This window comes from Leptosomus discolor, chromosome 5 (genome assembly GCF_034619465.1).
Source record: "Leptosomus discolor isolate bLepDis1 chromosome 5, bLepDis1.hap2, whole genome shotgun sequence".
In the NCBI taxonomy this organism is placed as follows: Eukaryota; Metazoa; Chordata; class Aves; order Leptosomiformes; family Leptosomidae; genus Leptosomus; species Leptosomus discolor.
In genome coordinates, this window is record NC_141395.1 from 20,716,782 (window position 1) to 20,735,782 (window position 19,001).

At 41.7% G+C, this 19,001-nt stretch overlaps 1 protein-coding gene across 1 annotated transcript in view; it reads right to left on the minus strand.

Moving 5' to 3' along the window:
- Positions 1-16,652, minus strand: part of COBLL1 (cordon-bleu WH2 repeat protein like 1) — a 100,728-nt gene extending 84,076 nt beyond the window's left edge. The window contains exons 1-5 of the mRNA XM_086465959.1: positions 16,594-16,652; positions 14,721-14,802; positions 2,298-2,904; positions 1,902-2,211; positions 1,142-1,782 (exon numbers count right to left, since the gene is read on the minus strand). Of these exons, the coding sequence (XP_086322085.1) occupies positions 1,142-1,782; positions 1,902-2,211; positions 2,298-2,904; positions 14,721-14,802; positions 16,594-16,652 (1,699 nt within the window). The remainder of the gene's footprint in view (positions 1-1,141; positions 1,783-1,901; positions 2,212-2,297; positions 2,905-14,720; positions 14,803-16,593) is intronic.
- Between the last annotated feature and the right edge of the window lie 2,349 nt (positions 16,653-19,001).

Sequence of the window (19,001 nt, forward strand, 5' to 3'; positions counted from 1 at the left end):
CTCAAATGAGCAAACATGAACATCTTAAGGAAATAATTAAGACTGCCAATAGAGACCTTTTGTTATAGCAAGAAAGGAATGGCAAACTGATTTCTTAAGTACCAAATTATATGGGAACAGCTGATAAAAGGCCTGAAAATGTATCTGCAGGGCTAACGCAAATGAGCACTGCTATTAGCTACATGTTTTTCAAAACTGAGATGTGAATGCTGACAGATGCTTGAAGTCATATTAAGGGAACAGACTTTTCCTGACTTAGGTAACAGCAGCCAGGCAACAGGCCTAGAGAAACTGTCAGAATAACCGAAATTTTAATTGTGCGTTTTTGCTTGTTTTCATGTTCCTGCCCCCAAGTAAAACTGAGGAGCTTCAAGACATACTGTTCTAGTCACGTCCAAACCTGGTATCATGCTCTATTATCCTATACTTAGTCGTTCCAACTGTGCTTACATACCCAAAGTCTTAAAATGCATTAATTATACCTTCCACATTGATTAACAACATGAACTTCATTTCTCAGTGGCCCTACCTAAACGTAGAATTGCCACAAGGCCCTAAGTGAATAAATACACTTCCTATAAGAGTCTTCCATAGTCACTACAAGCCATGACTTCAAACTGATCTGATTGCTACTGCAAATACTACAGTAAGTTACTAACAACTGCACCTGTTTAACCTGTATTCACTTGGTCAGAAATCTAATTAATCCATTTTTACATATAGGAAGCTTCAAGAAAAGTCTTGGCGTTAAAAAAATGTACACTCACCGTGTATTTTGTCCCTTCTATTTACAGATAACTCCAGCAGTCTGGTCAGTAGTTTGAATGCCTCAAGCTCCTACTGAAGTTATTGAGTGAATTAATTTTATTCGAACAGACCCGACTACTCAACTCAGCACGAAGCCTTCCCCCCCCCCCCCCCCGGTCTGTAACTGGGGTAGTTTTACTTATATTTACTTTCTTTAAAGATATATTTTCTGACAGATTACAAGCAATTCGTCAGAGGAGCCTAACATTTAAACAAAACCACAAACAAACAAAACCCTTTTCCTTTTCCCAACAGATGCTGTTCGCTTGGGGTTTTTTTCTGTCCCGAAGCGGGCGGTTTCCAAGGCACTGAGAAGCGCCCGGCTCTCCCGTACCGCTCCCGCCGCTTGCGCAGCGAACGGAACGCGGACGCACGCACACTCCGCCGACGGCCAGAACGGTACGTTTAGCGTCAGAGATTTCCTCAAGGAGCCGATCTCGACAACGAAGTGCTCCCCAGCAGGCACCGTTCTCCGGCAACTCCGCAGCCCGGCAGAGGCACCCGGACGGCCGCGCCGGCAGGCGGGTCACGGCTCGCCCCTGCGGAAATGCCCGCAGCGAGGGCTGGCGCTGCAGCCCGCACAGGCACGCTGTTCCCCAGCCGGGCACCGCCGGACTTGATCCGCAGCCCTGTCCCGCCAGCGAGCCCGTTTTCAGCCAGGGCAACCAGCCGAGACACCGTCGAGGCGAGGCAGACGGCGCTCTGCCCGCCTGTTCCCGCCGCGCCGGCGGCCGCTTAACGGTCGTGCTGCTCCATCTGCCTCCGCCTCCCTGTTCCCGGCTCGGCTCGGCCGAGGCGCTCCGAAGCCGCGCGGAGCTTCCGCCTCGCTCCCTCCGCCGCCGAAGCCAGGGGAAGGGGCATACGCGCTCGCCCCCCGCCGCTGGGGAACCGCCTCTCGGCCCTCGTGGCCTCCCAAACGCCGCACCTCGCAGCCGGACGCGCACGGCACCGTCCTCGCCGCCCCCTCGCACCTCACTTCACCCCACCCGGCCTCACCCACGGCCCGGCATGACCGCGGCTCCCCGTCGGCTGCCCCTCTGGAGCTAGGGGGGGGTGCGCCCGGGCCTCCCACCCGAGCGGTGAGCAGTGCTTACCCTGAGGGCGGTGGGGCAGCCGCCTGCTGAGTGGGGCCGTCCATGCCGGCGGCTGAGTGGGCGCAGGTCGGTCGGCTCTCGGGGGCAGGGCGGGCGCAGCCGCTGGGATCCGCCCGCGCAGCGCCTCGGCCGCCCGCCTCACCTGCTCGGGGCGGGCTGGGGAGGATGGCTCCGTTCTGCCGCCCCCAGCGCCGCCTTGCCCCCGAGCCCAGGCATTCCCCGCTGTTTACGGCACGGCCGTGGGGCGCCTTCGCGGGGCGGCGGCTCCGCTGGGCTGCCTCCGCCGGGGCGGCCGCTCGCTGAACCACACCTTGGGCGGAGAGGGAGGAAAAAAAAAAAAAAAAAAAACAAACCTAAAGGAAAGCAAAAGCGAAAAAAAAACTTCGCGCGAGAAACTTGAAAGGCGGAACCTTCCCCGCTCCGTCACCCGTGGAGAAACAGAGACTCCCTGTTCCCGTCCCAGCTCCTCCCGCCCTCTCGCTGCCTGCCCGCCTCCACACACCCGGCTCCCCCTCCAGCGGCGGCCCGACGCCCGGTCGGTGCGGGGACCCCGCTCGGCCGCGGGCTGTCGGCAGCCAGTGGGGGCAGGGCCACTCCTCTCGGCTGGAATTTTCCTCTGCCCCAGCAAAGCGTCCCGGCGGCTGCCGGGGCTCGGCCCTTCCCCATTCCAGCCACCAGGGCGCGGGGCGAAATCCCTCACAGGTGGGGAGAGCCGGGCGAGGAGCCCGGGGACCGGCCGGGCCGCCCGGGGGCAGGGGCGGCCGTCGGAGGCCGCGGGGGATCCGGCGCCCTCAGGCAAACTGTTGCGCTCAGTGACCAAAGCTAGGTCACTCTGTGCCCCTTGTCTAGCCCGCCTGGGACTTGTCCCTGCTTTGTGCGTTGTCCCCCGCACCCCTAGGCTCGCCCCCCGCCCCTCAACCCTGGCCGCCGGCGGGCCGCCTCGGCCCCGGGTGGCAGCAGCGCGGCCGGCGGGTGTCCGGGGCCGCCGAGCTGGCTGCAGCGGCTGAAGCGCAACGTGACCTACCCCTGTCACGGGTAACTAACCACCGGCGCTAAGAGTGCTTTGAGCTAGATCGTCAGCTTGCTCTTCGACGGCACTTCAGCCTTTTCTGTGTGACAAGCTGCTCCTTTGCGGCATTTACTGAGCATATCTGGCAGTACGTGCTCCTTACCCGTGTCAGCACAGAGCACCTTTCCAGCTCTGACGTGGGGTCCGGAGATGGTATTGCACGGTAGAATACAACTCTTTATGCAGGCAGTATTTTGGCCAGTGCTTAACAGAAGTTGAAAAATAGCCACCGACAAAGCATTTATACTTTTTTTTTTTTTTTCCCCATAAGGAAAAAGTAGAACATTGCATTCTAGTATAAATGTCCCTTTTCTGACTAGTTCTAAGATTACATATCTGGAAAAAAAAAATATAACTGACCATGCTATTTTAGTATTATTCCTAATACGGACATTGTCTAGTATAATAGTGTATATAGTATATATAGATATTATACTTTAAGTATATACTTTAGTAACATTTTGCTTCTCCCTATATGCCCTTCTCATTAAGATTTTCTTCTGCTTTTATTTTCTGCTTCTTCAATAGACATTAAATAACCCTGAAGCTGTCAGTTTTCACAGACCCTAGAGGTTGTTCACACCCTGAATAACCACATGCCATTATCAGGCACGCCTTGTTAATCTGTGTGCACTTCTTAAACCAAAAAATTAAATCACTGATGAGTCAGATGGATTTTCCATGGTCCAGTTTTCAAAGAGATGGTGTTCAACAAATTGATCAATAAGAAGAATCTCAAGAACAGTCCCACTGAAGACCTTATGTAAGTCTCTCAGTGTTTTTCTCTTTTGACAGTCCCCTTTCTTTTCTCACACTCCTCAAATTGTTTGACCACTTCCTAGGTTAGGATGAAGGTTGACAAATAATCCTTTGTATGTTGACTGTTCCTGCAGTCAGAGCAGAGTAACTTTCTGCATTCAGACCGTAGCCTCAGTTTAAGTACAAAAGAACTTCGTGTTTCCAACCAGCTACTTCTTGAGCAAAACCATTAAGTGACTGCATCTTCTAAATGGTCATGAAACTCCCGCGTCACAAAGGTGTGAGATGATTCAACACTATAGCGCTGTTTCAGCTGAACGGAAGACCATTGTAGCCGATTGCATGTTAGTTAGAACAATTATGTAAGCTGATGTGATGTTGTCATACCTTCTAATAAACTTTGCTGGACCACCAACAAATAAGGAACTGTTGTACCACTCTCTTTAAAATCTCATTTGAAAACCAATATGTGCTATAGTCTAATTCTTTTGGCAAGTACTACTGCCATGACGATTGCAATCCGTTTAACAGTTCACATGGGTTAATAATAGAAATTCAGCAATACCAGGGAGAAAAGTGACATCAGGGAAATAACCTAAAAAAATTTATTAGTGGTAGCAATTTCCAATAGAGGTTGGGGAATTACCTAAAAAAGCAGTTCACTGAATAATGCCAATCTCACTTGAGAGGGGAGGGGTCATGCTTATCTTCTTAAACTCCCACTTCTCTTAGTCAAATCTTGGTTGTTAACTGAGCATATCTGAAATGCTGATCAGTAGAAACACTGTAGAGTCTAAACTTGAGTGCCTGCAGGCCATGTTCTGCAGTGACAGCTTTATGATGACTAGACTTAAAATATTTTTCTATTTTTAAAAAGTTCACGACTTTGTCCTGAACTCAAAATGCTGCTCATATAAAGCAAACATAACTCTCATACACAATAAACAGAAGGCTGCAAGAGGGAATACCAAGTACATGGGCTATTAATACACTATTCGTGTCTCTCCTATTGAACAGTCAACAGAAAGAACACTTAAAGAAAAGTTCCCTAGCTTTTTCTAGCTGATCTGTGAAGATCTCATTGTAGCAGTTAACGAAGCAGCAGGTTATTAATGGCGCAGTTGCAATAATGTCATCCTTTGTCTATGGTTTGAGGTAAAACAAGCATTTATCTGGAGGCATTAATCCATGTGACAAGCTGCCACCCGCTGCACTCAGTGAATGTACTTGGTGCTATTGTATATTCTGTATAAATGTTTGCAGATTAATACTCAGTTCTGATTACTGTTAGCATAACCTTCAAGTTATGCTTGTCGTGAGAACTGTTAATTCCAATTGCTATTTGAAGGAGAACCTCTATCTTAGGTAGAGACGTGGAGTTCCAGCCATCTTACTAATTATGGGGTTTTCATACAAGTCAAATTACTAAAAACAGAGTCCTGCCTGTTCTGAAAAAGCAGTAATACCCCACAGCATTTCTCATAACAGTCAGGAGTTGTCCAAGATGGCTTTGGGAAAATCTCCATGTCTCCACCCACACAGTAGGACAGTGCTGGTGGTTGCTCTCTCCTCTTGTTCAAGAGATTGCCAGAAATGTGGAATGCAAATATTTTGGGATGAAAGATGCTGTAGAAATGTAATAGACTGTAGGATTTTCAAACAGGTATGCCCATTATTGCCTGCGGGGAAAGCTATTAGAAGTGTTAAATAGACCACAGGAGTCTTACGATATTTTTCACTGTTGTAAAGGTCTGTTTACAACATCTTTCTTTTTAAATTTATTCATCTGTAACAGTGTATTAGTGGCATTTTGTGATTTAAGTATGTAACCTGAATGCTCTCTTAAAGTAATTTTGTACATAGAAAATCATACTGTTTTGTACAGTAACTGTTTTGAATAACATTGTGCAAAGTAGGTGTGAAATAGAATATGGAATTGAAGAGTGTTTTCCTTATTAAATTAATTTTATGATGCATAATTAAAATAGAAAGCAGAGCTGTTTTATTCTGCCAGTACAGCAGATAAAAATTATAAAAATCAGGTTTTTACCCTTGTAGTGTAACGTTAAAACAAGGAATTATTATATGACTCCTGCTTTTGTTTAAATGAAAACTAAATCTGTATGTAATTTTTTTCTACAGAGCAGGCAATCAGCTTACATCGCATCCTGTTGAACAGTTGCCTTTTCTGTGTTTGCATTCCAGCATGTGGGTGAGGTTTTGGGAAGCATGCACACACATGCATATAACCACTGAAAGTATTGCTGTAGGCGCAGGGACAGGTTTTTGTGCCCATCTAAACTGTGCACTTAATTGAAGAACACTACACACATCTCACCTATGAATACACAAGAGGAATAGTAAGCATTTTGTTAACACCTTTTTTGGTAATGAGCTCGGGGAGAATTTCTAAATAGTAAAATGTTACCATCATAAAGAAGTTAAAATTATTATTTCTATTTCTCATGTTAGATAACCTCGGTGCCTGGGATAGCACTACTTTATATCACAACTAGTTGTATTCTCTACTGTCAGCAGATGATGATAAAGAAAATTGGATGACAATAACAAAAGACATCTGTCTAGGTGTATGCTATATTTTTAAGCACATGGAAAATTATGAAACTGGTTTTAAAATCAGTAGGCTCAAAATCTGCATCAGAGATTTACCAAGTAGGGCACTGATACATGGGTTTGATAAATGAGCACAAAGACATCCTATGCAACATATTCAGTTTATGGTAGAGCTACTAGGTTTTTAAGATAGGATAGGATAGGATAGGATAGGATAGGATAGGATAGGATAGGATAGGATAGGATAGGATAGGATAGGGTAAGATAGGGTAAGATAGGGTAGGATAGGATAGGATAGGATAGGATAGGATAGGATAGGATAGGATAGGATAGGATAGGATAGGATAGGATAGGATAGGATAGGATAGGATAGGATAGGGTAGGGTAGGGTAGGGTAGGGTAGGGTAGGATAGTTCTGTTGGGAGGGACCTACAATGATTATCTACTCCAAGTGCTTGACCACTTGGACTAGTGGATTGTTGAAGCACAATGGAATACATAAAAGAGTGATTTATCTCCTCTTACACAAGGAAAAAGTAGAAAATAGTTCAAGTTAGGACTATCGTATGTGACCCAAAGTAATACTAAAATTACCTTACAGCTGGTACTGCTTTGCAGTGGAGTCCACTTACAGTAACTAAAGCATCACAGACTCCGCTAACCTAAATGGGATTACACAGATAGTACCGTTTAGTCTTTGTGTTTAATGTTGTATTTTAATAATTTACATGTAGGTCGTATCTATGCTGGCCATCTACACAAAGACATGTTTCACACTGAGAAGGAGACAGACCATGTTATTCTAAATCGTAAGCAATGCAGTTGCCTGTTTAACGCTTTGGCCTGATTGATGAGCTACAAAGACCGACTACAAAAAGGTACTTCATATACTGTCAGATATAGGACTAAGCAATTTTTGCCTTTTATAGAGAGTTTTCCCAGTATTGCTACTACATGTAATAGTAAATGCAGGGCCAGACAGAAAATATTTTCTTCTTTCATTAATACTGTTCCAAATATATTTTGCTCCTAATGTGTACATTACAGGCATTTACTTTCTTAGAGATACATCATCCTTTTGGGTCGTATTTAAGATTAGCATGATACTATGATGCATTCCCATTGCTTCTATTCTGGTTTTACTCTGCTAGTGTTTTATTTTTGCCTTTGGATCATGAAGGTGAATGTTTTACCACACTACATGCCATTATTTGTAAGTTATTTTGTTTGTTGAACAGTGTTTTTGCGAATGCATTAAATAAAAATAGTGAGGTATTCACGTGGAGTAACTTTGCACTTGAATAATATTAGCAAGCTTCAGATGATGCTGAGTAGTGAGTGATTTAACATATAAAATCATATACGGCCTGAAGTATCCTTTGCAAAGTTAATTATTTTTTAAAACAGCTTTGGCTAATGCTTTTAAATCATGTTAACTACAGTAGTTGCAATGAAGGATAGGTAAGAATGAATTTAAATGTTTATCTTACCTAGGGTTTAGAAGAAACTACAAGTTCACTAAACAGCTATCATGCACTAAATTTACAAATTATGCATGTTCATGTATAACTAGGAAAGTAAGTATGCTGTGCAAAAATCCTCAACACTTAAGTCTGTAAAGTCTAAACACTAAAAAAATATTTATGAAATAAATCACCTTTGGAAAAAAACACATTCATAACATTTGTTCAAGTGATTAGTAGTGCATTAGCTTATGTCTTATTGTAACATACGTAACGAAATATGTATGATACATGTTCTGCTTTTTCTGTTAGAAAAATACGCTTAATCCAAAAGAGATTTGGGAATTTCTTCAAAAGAGATACAGAAAATGTAGCAATACCTAAGCTATCAGTAGAGGAGTTATCTTGGGTCCTGAAAGCTATATTGCTATGGTTGTACTGTATCATGAAAGCAAGGTATATTAGCCCAGGAGAAGCTTTATGCTGCACAAATTTGTATCTCTTGGTACTTTAGCTAGCTCACTCACAACTAGCCTGGGCAACTTTACAGCACTCACACTTCTGGACATCCTCTGAGACACTACATACATTCAGGTGGAATCTAGTGACATATGTTAAGATGCTATTGAAGTGTGGAGAGGGAGTTAAATACTTAACTTGGATGTTACGAACTGCGTGTTCTGATTAGGCAACTGAACAAATGGTGAGGAGAGAGAGAAAAGGCGCTCCTCCTGTGAAATGCCAACAAGAAAGAGATGCTGCTCTGTGTGCAGCACACTTACTCAGGTAAGCTTTAGGGACCTACTGCCAGAATGGACCCCAAAGGAGAGCTCCAAAGGGAGATGTTTGTCATGTCCATTTTAAACACAAGGTGGTACCGAGATGTTCAGCGCAGACAAATCCAAGATAATTCTGGTCACATACGTGCATACAGTGAATTCTAGGGACCTGGAGAAATCTGTTTGTCAATAAAAAAAATTTCTCATCCCACCTTCAAATGGTGGCAGCTTTAAGAATGCAACACTGCACAAAATTCTATTTAAGTCACACTGGAGGCACATATGCTGCTTCGTAGATCTAGAAATTATTAGTGCTCTAGGCTTTTAGAAAGCTGGAATTTTTTTTTCCGATAAACATTTGAATAAAAGTCATGAACAGATACTTACATAAAGGTTTCAGTCAGAGTACCTGGCAGGGTTTAACAACTGTGGCAATTCCCACAACATTTTCAAACACATTTTCCGAGTATATCATTTATCACTATGATTCTAAGAAGGAAGAATAAACATGGATGGGAGCTCGCGGCCTTGTATTACAGCTGAATGTGGCTTTATGTCTAGTATTTGCCTCATCGGGGGAGATGAAACATCAGTTGCAGAAATTCTTTGAGGTTTTAAGCTGAAAATTATTACTGATCTGAGTTTGCACAAATAATTTCAAGTCATTTCAAAGCCCAGCTTTGACTTTGTTTCTTTTCTGCAGTTTGCCAGTGTCCTGTTACAGAATTACCTCACTAGTGAGCATCTATGTGTAGGCAACACACTTGTACAGACAGGTCAAGGACAGTTTGAAGCTGCATGAAGCTCGGCATGGGCTAACAACTCATTTTCAGAGCCAGGTTTCGTGGAGAATGTAGAAGCAAAATTCTTTTATCTCTTTGGCTATGCTTAGCAGCAGTACACAGGACAGGATAGCTCAAGGGTAGCACAAGTATATCCTCTGGTACATATGTACCAGCACATGTATCACTGTATCTGCTGTGTAAACAAAAAACAGTAATCAAGCAGCGAAGCAGTCCCACACATAACAATAAGCCCATGGCAACACTGACTGAGAAAGCTGTCTAGCCTTTGTGTGTGTTGTATAAAAACATAAATTGTATGCATACCTATTTGCTATTGATTTACCAAACCACAGTGTATACATATATATATTCAGCATCTTGAAATGTTTCTAATTTAAGCAGTTAAGTTTTAGCTAAGTTTAATTTTATTTAAGAAATGTATGGAGCATTTTCTAGCACTAGTTTTCCAATTTTTTTAGTTGAGGGATTGTGTCTATACACCATAGGAAGCACTCTTCCTGGCATCAGAGCTGCTGTAACTTCATTTTTCCTTCCCTCCAAACTGCTATGCTAAAGTCACGGCCTACTATCCACTGAGTAGGGCACGGCTTGGAAAGTCTCACATGTATCTTGACACAGTCAGGAGGAAAAAAAGGCTTAACAATCTAGTTTGTTTTTTTTCTGTTTACTGTGGCATAAAAACAAATATAATGATGCTTAGAATTCTCACATGCTAATTACTATGTATACATGCAGCAGTTTACATTGCTTTTTACTGTACATTAACATCTGTTAATTCACTGTGGTTAAGTACTGTGTACTAATTGGAGACAAAGGTTGCATGAAACTGTACAGGTATTTTCATTAAAAATAAAGTAAAAAAATAAACAAGCTAGGTAGGATAGAGCTTTAAATGCTCCATATGGAACCAGCAAACAGAAATGCCCTTAGCTCAACCAATTTGACTTGGGTATTAGACCAGATTCAGAAGACTATGCAACATTTCATGCATAGCAGTACAACTGCACAATGAAAAGATCTGAAGATTCAGCTTTTAAGTAGTTTGTTAAAGGTATTTTTAACCTTTTCCTTTGAAAAGAAAAACCCAAATAAATACAGCAAAAAGATTCTGAATACATCAGTCAGTCCCACTCCATGACCAATGTGTAGCTCTAGTGTCACACATTTATGCCAGGAGATGTGAAATTGCCATTGTCATTCACTGGAGCCATAGGCCACTCAGCTGCTATAACAGCATTACAGCTATTTCTGACTTTGTGGAATGCGGCCAATGTTTTTCCCAGAAATAAAGGTTAGAAAATGAAAAGAGCACAGGTTTTATCTCCTCTATCTCTTCCTGGAGAAGACTGGGCAAGTTAATGGGAAAGAAATCCATCAAGAGTTACTAAATACAAAGCACCATCTCTGGCTCAGGAAGTTCCTGAACCACAGATTGCTTGATGATAGGAATACTTGTGGAAGTATATATGCTTTCCCTTCATTTATAGTGTTCCCACAACATCCATTTTTGGACATTGTCTGAGACAGGATACCAGGCTAGATAAGACATTCAATCTGACACAGAGGCCATTCTTAAGTTCTGAGGTTCTTTAGATGTATTTGGAGGTTTGACTTTAAAACAGAAAGGCCTCATTTTTTAATAAAGGTAAAAGAGTGCTATAGATGTCTGTGGTTTCTTTGAACCTACTGTAATTATTATTTCAAGATTTTGCCTTCAGTCTTATTTTTTACATTGTAATGCACCACACTTTTCAAGCATTAGGCATTCAAAGAGCTGGTAAAGGCAGGTTGGTGGTGTTAGAAGGTAAATTACAGCTCTGCTCAATGGCTTGCTTGGGTATTGACTTCACAAACTTTATGTAAAGTGGTGCTGCTGAATGGCCTTACAAACAACTCTGAGGCCAGCTTGTGTGAAAGTGACAGCACTGGGACAAGGAGATGTTTTATCTCTCCCTAGCAGTGTATGAAATGCTTATTGAGCTGGTTGAACCTTAAAAGTCAGCTCATTATAGTCAGATACAAGTTCTTGGGCTTCATTCCAGGCTAAGATTCACAAAGATAAACATGTATATGCTAATTAAATGCATCAGAGTCTATTTAGGCTAAACAGTTAAAGAGAAAAGATTGAAACAGGGTTGAGCTGCCCAGATGCAGAAGCAGGAAAAAATAAGAGGAAATAGTCACCCTAAATGGTTTGTGCTTTTTTATTTTACTACTTATGAAACTGCATTTGCAAAATAAGCAGCTGTAGACTCTGGTCAACATGATATTAATTGGGTTGAGTCAAACAACCATTTTTGAAGTGAACTAACTCGTGTCTCTCAATTTTACAGGCAGAACCCTGCTGCATAACCTGTTTTAAGCAATTCAAGATGCACCTTAAAAAATCCTTGGCCCAAAGGCAGAAAATTTTTGAAACATTTACAATGAATGAAGAAGAACAGGGAGATAAAGCTGCACAGTGGCTCAGGAGACAAATTCCTGTGAGGGCAGAAGGAAATGGTTTTAAAACACAGATTGTGATTATCAACGTTAAAAGGAAACATGACATTTTTCAGTACACAATATGAAGACTGAGATGAGAGGAAGAGAACCAAGAGGTAAAAATGTCTGGCAAGGCTAGAACACATGGTTCTAGAGGAAACACATCCATTCTAGAGGAATGGATTCATGGCACAAGTAAAAATAATGTTTCTGGGCTGGACAGATGGTTAACCTTGCATGCTGAGGCTTTAATCCCCAAGTCACTCTGTCCTCTCTAGATCAGAGTGACTGTTAGGCTAGACTGTATAGCTATTTGTCATCATTTCTAGCAAATAAACTATTCCTTTTTTTTTTTTTTTTTTTTTTTTTTACTTTTTCAGCCACCTTTTTTCCACTTCACATGCCACTGATAAGAAAAATGCAGAGTGCATAAAGAAAAGTGCAGTACCAATTTTGCCACGATTTCATACTTAGTCAAGAGTGAGCGAGGTTAATGCTGGTACTCTTCAAGGTCTGTGCTCCAATGACTTTGATCAACTATCTAAGACTGAGTCAGGAAATCAAATTTGTTGCTGTCTTAATGTATGAAAAGAACAGAAGCAAAGCAATGAAGCTTCATCAAGCAGCTATCATTCCTATGTAAACCTGAAAGGTAGTGAATATGAATCTGAATGTAGGTCTGTCAAACTGAAATGGCAGAGACAATTACATTTCTAAGTATCTAGACTACTGCAATTTTTGTTTGGAATTACTGAATATAAAATGAAATTATTTTTGTCCATTTTTTCAATAAGATAATGGATTTTTAATCCTTCTTATGATAAAAATTATATCTGTTACACAATAAATTTCTAGCTGACAAAAAGTAAATTCTAGTTAATAAAGATTTAAACCACTGATTGTTTACCTGAATATATCCTTATTCAGTTAATATTATGCTTAGGAATTGCAAATCAGACTAAATATATGTTCTGTTGAAAGCAAAGCAAACGATAAAAGTGAATCTGTTGTATTCTGAGTCAAGGAGTCACAGAAACATGTATTGCTTTTCCAGTAAAACATAACATCTACAAAGAAGAGAACCTATTCCACTGATTCACCAATGCAGAACACACAGACACCATGTATGAACGCCAACCTACTGGCTTCAAGGGCAAGATCCTTTGTGATGCTTAGGGGTGCAAATTTGCAAATTTAGCTAATGTTTCAAGGTTCAAGCATAGGTGTTTTCAAGGTTTTCCTTCTTCCTACCATTCAGGCTAAGAAGCCTAATTTTTCAAAGGTCACAGGTATTTAAGTCCACATTTCTCTTCAAATTAGTTCACAAAAGCGGGTAAAAGACAGGACTTAAATACGGATCACTTAGGCAATAATGAGGCAGGGGGAATTATCTTAAACTATTTCAAATGTATGTGGAAGCTTGTTATTTTTGCCTTTCTTTTTCCCTAATAAATTTTATTATGGTGGACACGTACCTTGCTTTATACATGATGTAATACTATTTTGTATACTTTTGCTAAGACTTCTAATCCTGATGCTAGTCCTTCATGCATAGTTTATGACTGAGACTTTAATCAGAAGCCTAATCACCTGCACAAGGCAGACAAATGGCAACTGCTGCCCTATCTTCTAAGAGAATTTGAACCAGGATTTTAATCGGTGCTATATACCTTCCTAGAAGGGTACCAATAACAAGTACTGATCATTGCAAAGACCACCCCTAACTGATGGCTCTTTCAATGTAATTTTTGAACACATTTCACTGCTTTCTCTAAGTTCAGAGAAAGATTTGAACCACAATGCTGAAGGAGAAAAAAAGCCAGGAGGCAGATTTCAGAGCAATAATTTTGTAGTGTATTGAAGTCCTACCCTTATCCATGTCCATTATTCTAGTTTTAACCAAGTCTCTTTCTTAACTTCAAATTAAATCACAAGATATATTATTCTGAAAGTTACTTCTGTGAAAGAATCCTAGACATCTGGGGCCTATGATAAGAAAAGAAGCACTCTGCACTCTTCAGCAAAATAGAACATGGGGCAGATAGCGAGGGCAGCATTCAGAATTCATTATTGCATTCACTGTGAAGAGAATCTTCTCTTAAGAGCTGTAGCAATTAGGTGTAGCAAACTATTACAAACAGGAAGCTAAGTTGTACACAGTTCCTTAAAAAAGTCTAAAATCTGGAAGCTTTAGCTGATGACAGTGCAAGTCAAATATCATCCAGGCAAAAACCAAGAGTACAGCACTTACAGCATGGAAAAGGTATCCAAGTTCAGTATGATATGACAGAGAACAGCGGGAATTTGTAATGTGCTTAAGTCATGACAACTTTAACCTGACGCTGGGAAGAAGAAAGTGAAATAATATTTCTTAAATCCTTCCATGCAACAGAGCTTACTCCTTGTGTTTATTCAGCAAACCTGCCTTTCTAGAGATCTCTCCAGGTTGCACCAGATACCAGCAAGTATCACACATTGAAAAATGCCATAGTAGACAGCAATCTGATTAGAACTGTAGCATTTCATTTGCTAACAGTCTACTTCAGTTACAGATTAACAGAAAGGATTTAATTTATTGAAGGAGAAAGTTGGTAGCTGGTAAAAGCAAGGCATGAAAAAAAGCATGCTGGAAATTACAGGAAAATCTCAGGACCTGATTGTAGTAGATGTTTTAGCTTTTGCATACAGCTTATCACACAGTGATTTTACTGTATTGTAAAAGTCAGCTCAAAACCCCTGAAGTCAGGCCCCAAATTTACAAAGTAGGCATGACAAAAAAAGGGACCTATTGGGAATGGTGGAATCATAATCTAATCATTAAACTTTTTGTGATTGCCACCATGGAACTGGGGGTAAAGGAATGGGGTGCTAATGCCTTTTCCTACTTCTGCTAGAAATCTCGGCTCCTTATCTTCTTCAGGATCTACTTCACCAGCAGATCCTGCTTGAACAGTACTCCTGCTTAATCTGCAGTACATGAAACAGAAAAGAGGAATAATAAGATGGGTAGAATCCGCCGCCAAATTTACAACAAACAGCAAGTTCCAACAACTCCTCCCGCCCTCCCTTTCACTACCCAGAGGCATACAAAAGTCAGGTAACCGTTGCGATTTAATCTCTTTAGCAACATCTGACCCGACAGACCTAAGAGTACATTTTGTATTCCCATACTTAGATACATGCACTAGGCATCATAAGCCTAATTTACTAGAATATTATAGAGCCCATTGTAAGGATGGCAGGATTCTACAGAAAGAGATCTCTGTGCCAGCCAGGAAGAAAGGCTTTCCTGAATTCCTTCCACCTGGCAATCACTGTAACCCTAGTCACTTTTCAAATTGTTAAGGCTCATGAACTATTTTACTGGAAGTGTGAATAAGCAGAAAGGCCTCTGTATTAAAAATATGATTGAGAGCAGCAGAGCAGCAAGTCTTAGCACACCATCTGCAGTGATTGCACTCAAATATTTATTATGTAAGTTCCACTAAGGAATAATCAATAAGCTTTGTCAGAGAGCTGATGAGAGTTCAGAAGAGCAAGCTGTGTGTCAAGCAGCTTCTGACAGTATAAAGAGACTACAGAAATATATGCATCCAAGGGGAGAGCTGTCAGGCACTTAGAAGTTGGAATATAGCATTCAGTCACTCTCAGTTTCATGAATACGCGCTGCATTATTACATGAAAGGAAACTGCAGTTCTAGCGATGCTGTCTTCTGCGATATAGGTGCGTCTGCTGCCAAGGATGACCTTCCTGACAAGCACCTTATCCTCATCTCAATGCCCTGGATTCTCAGTGATATACTTCACAGTCACTTTGACATAATGAATACAGACTTCCTCAGAATATTGTCTTATGGCTCGTGCTAAGAATGAATGCCCAAAAGTAGGATGACTAGTCTCAAAAGGAGGCAAAAAACTCCTCTTGTTCCTCTCTTTCTCTGTTTCTTAAAGCTCTATTCTCAGCTGTTATAGTCTGCTAACTTTCTAACAGCCGTTCTCTTCCAGAGGCATCTAAGGATCAACAGCTATCTCATGAATAGGATCTCAAGTGTTCTGTGCTTCAGCTTGTCTCTTTGTGCAGACTAATACTGCCCTGCCAGTGTTTGTTCAGCAGCTGCCATTGTCTGATACAATGGGCCTGGGTTACCATTTATCAGACCTGTTCTTCCAGCTAGTCTACATTCCTTGCCCTTGCTACTTCCAGGATGGGGAGATCCTTTATAAAGATACTTCCTGAGCCTCCCAAAGGGGCATGCTCCCTCTTCAAGAAAACAACAATAATCACTTTGATAATAAATTTAAAACTGAAACAAATGCTTTGAAAAGTGTTTTGATTAATAGCCCTGATATAATGATCTTTTTCCTCTTATGCTTCTTGGTTCCAAGAAAATAAAATACCATCTTTCTACACTTTAGCTTGATTTCACTAAGTCTTTTCCAAAATTTTTGTATTTGCAACTTTTGCTGCTCTCTGCAAGTTCAGTGCATGCTCTGTGGAGTAGCTTCATTGAGAAGGAGCTTAAAAGAGTTCAGCACTGTGCACAAACTAAACATAAAAATGTATTAAAATGAAAAGGGTTAGAAATTAGTAATAACAATAATTTTAAAAACTTTATAACTAAAATGAAAAAGTAGTTCAGCATGCAAAATAGTATTTTTGCTTAGGAAAATATCTGACCATCCCTTAACAACTCTTCTCACAACCACATTTTTCAGCCATTTCATACCTACCCAGCTATAGGTTCTCAGAGTCTTTACAGAAGGCAGGTATGGTCAGTAAACCAAGTACCAGAAGTGCCACGAAGCTCCCGATTCATGCACCCTTAACTGAGATAATCATAAATAATCCCTTGAATTCACTGTCAACTCGAGAGGAATGATGTACTGAATAGTATGAATGCCCCCTGCAGGTAGAACAAGAAACTGCTTTAATTCTGGGATTAATTTCAGTTTGTCTATTTATAGAGTAGGTACTAAATAAACAAGTCTATATTAGTCCTTATTAGCCTGTTCTGACATTGTGTGAAAATTGTAACTGGAATTGTAAACGTACAATGGTATCTCCTGATATTGTTGATAGACAGTTCACTAGTCCTAAAGGCAGGCTGTGTCTATACTGCTGAATTATATAGGAACATGGAGCAAGATTGAACCCTGCACCCTTGTTCAGCAATACTGCTTAATTGTTACAACAATCCTGGCATGGTTTGACTGCACCAGCTAGTATTCTTTCCCATACCCTCTGTATAATGCTATCTATGAGTGTTTTACCAGTCCCATGAGCTACTGCACATCCTTCACATCATTCTAAATAATTTCAGCTGAAAAAGTGCACACTCTTTCTCTTCCCCCCCCCGCCCCCCCCCCCCCCCGCCCCCTCCAAGTGCAGGCACACACAAATTATGCCTAGAGCCAGGGCAGTACTCTGTTTTGTCCAGGGGACATCAAGGGCCAACTGATATGTATTGTGGATACAACTACTTTGTGCCTTTTGGCCTCTGATCTAGAGACCAGTCCCCTCTCTCTAAAGCCTCAATAACCTACTGCAAGAGCCAGGTTTTGAGGTAATCAATACTGCATTTTCCTGAAGGGACAATTTAGCATGAGGGACACCTTATGTTACGCAGCCCACAAGCATCAGGTGAAAACAGCTTCCTGTTGAAGCTGTTATCAAAACAGATGCTAATCCACCAGGCTTATATAGGCCTGCTCTGAGCCTACTGCTGTCTCTGTCCACTACATGCTGCCAGAGGTTTCAGAGCCTCTGTCACAACAATTTCCTATTCTCCACAGAAAAACAGCGGTCAGCAACTACTGCGTGCCTGAACTCTGTGACATTCAGCCCCATGACCTCCATCTCAGCATATCCATTCTGGTTTTCCTATTGGCCAAGTCTACTCTAGATGAGATTAACAAAAATATAAATATATGCACTCAGTTTAAAAGAAGAATGATCTCACCCGCTAGCCAAAGATGAACATGACTAAAACTGTTTGAAGACTATTATGAATTCAGAGCAGGAAACAAGGCTTTTAAACACAGCCTTTACTGGAATAAGAGGACTGATGGACACCATGTGGAGGGCAGTAAATGCCATATGCAACAAGAGTAATAAAGCAAAAGTGCTAAAAATCAAAACCAAGAAAGGATGTCAGTGTGACAAAGAAAAGCTATGGCCATGATTAATTTTAGTAGTTACCATCACCTTTGTTATTTCCAAAGGAGCTCCTGACTACTTCCATGAGAACATGCCCAAAACATCTTGCTTTAGGGTAGATTCACTCTGATGAACGGCCTTGGTTTCAAGCTGCACGAGCTGCAGTTCTAACTTCATATGCAGTACAGAGTAATAACTGTATTCAAAGACTTTAGCTGTATATATAGGGAAATGACTTGCTTGTGTTTGTTCCTAACTCTGCCATGGAAGTTCAGGTAATGCATACAGTTCACAAAATCAATATACACCATTACAGTGCTTGTCTGTTCACTAAAAACATGAACAAATGACTTCATTCCTATGTTTGAGAAAGAAAAGAGAGGTGTTCTACTGTCCTGGGTTACAGTGTAAAATGTGCCAAAAGAAAAAAAAAATATTCTGTTACCATCTTCAGGAGCTGTTGAGACCAGGTGGGGTGGTGCTCCCTGCCTTCCCCCTCTGGACTATCCCCTGTTAATGGCCCATCAAGGAACTGCCTCACGACTCCCCATCCCATTGTGAGATGCTCCGCCCGGGGGGGGGGGGGGGGGTGGGGGGGGGGGGGAAGGAGCCAAGCAGTCCATGCCAAATAAAAACGGAGATTTTGAACACCCTAGCAGCCTTCTTCCACTGGATTCCCGGAGGAGCTTTTCCCCCCACTGGAGTTCCAGAGGACAAGAGCTACCTACCTACCACTGGACCTTCGGAGGAAGACCAGACTCTTTTACCTGATTGCTGCTTCCACAGAACTACACCCATCGCTTCAGGAGGACTGCAGCCACATCTTATCGGACTGCTACTGCCACCCTAACAGGGTGTCAGGTTGTATTCCTGACTCTGTCAGTGTAAACCAGTCGGTTGTTTGTTTTTCCCTGCCTTGTGTTATATATATATATATATTAGTAAAGAACTGTTATTCCTATTCCCCATATCTTTGCCTGAAGGCCCGTTAATTTCAAAATTATAATAA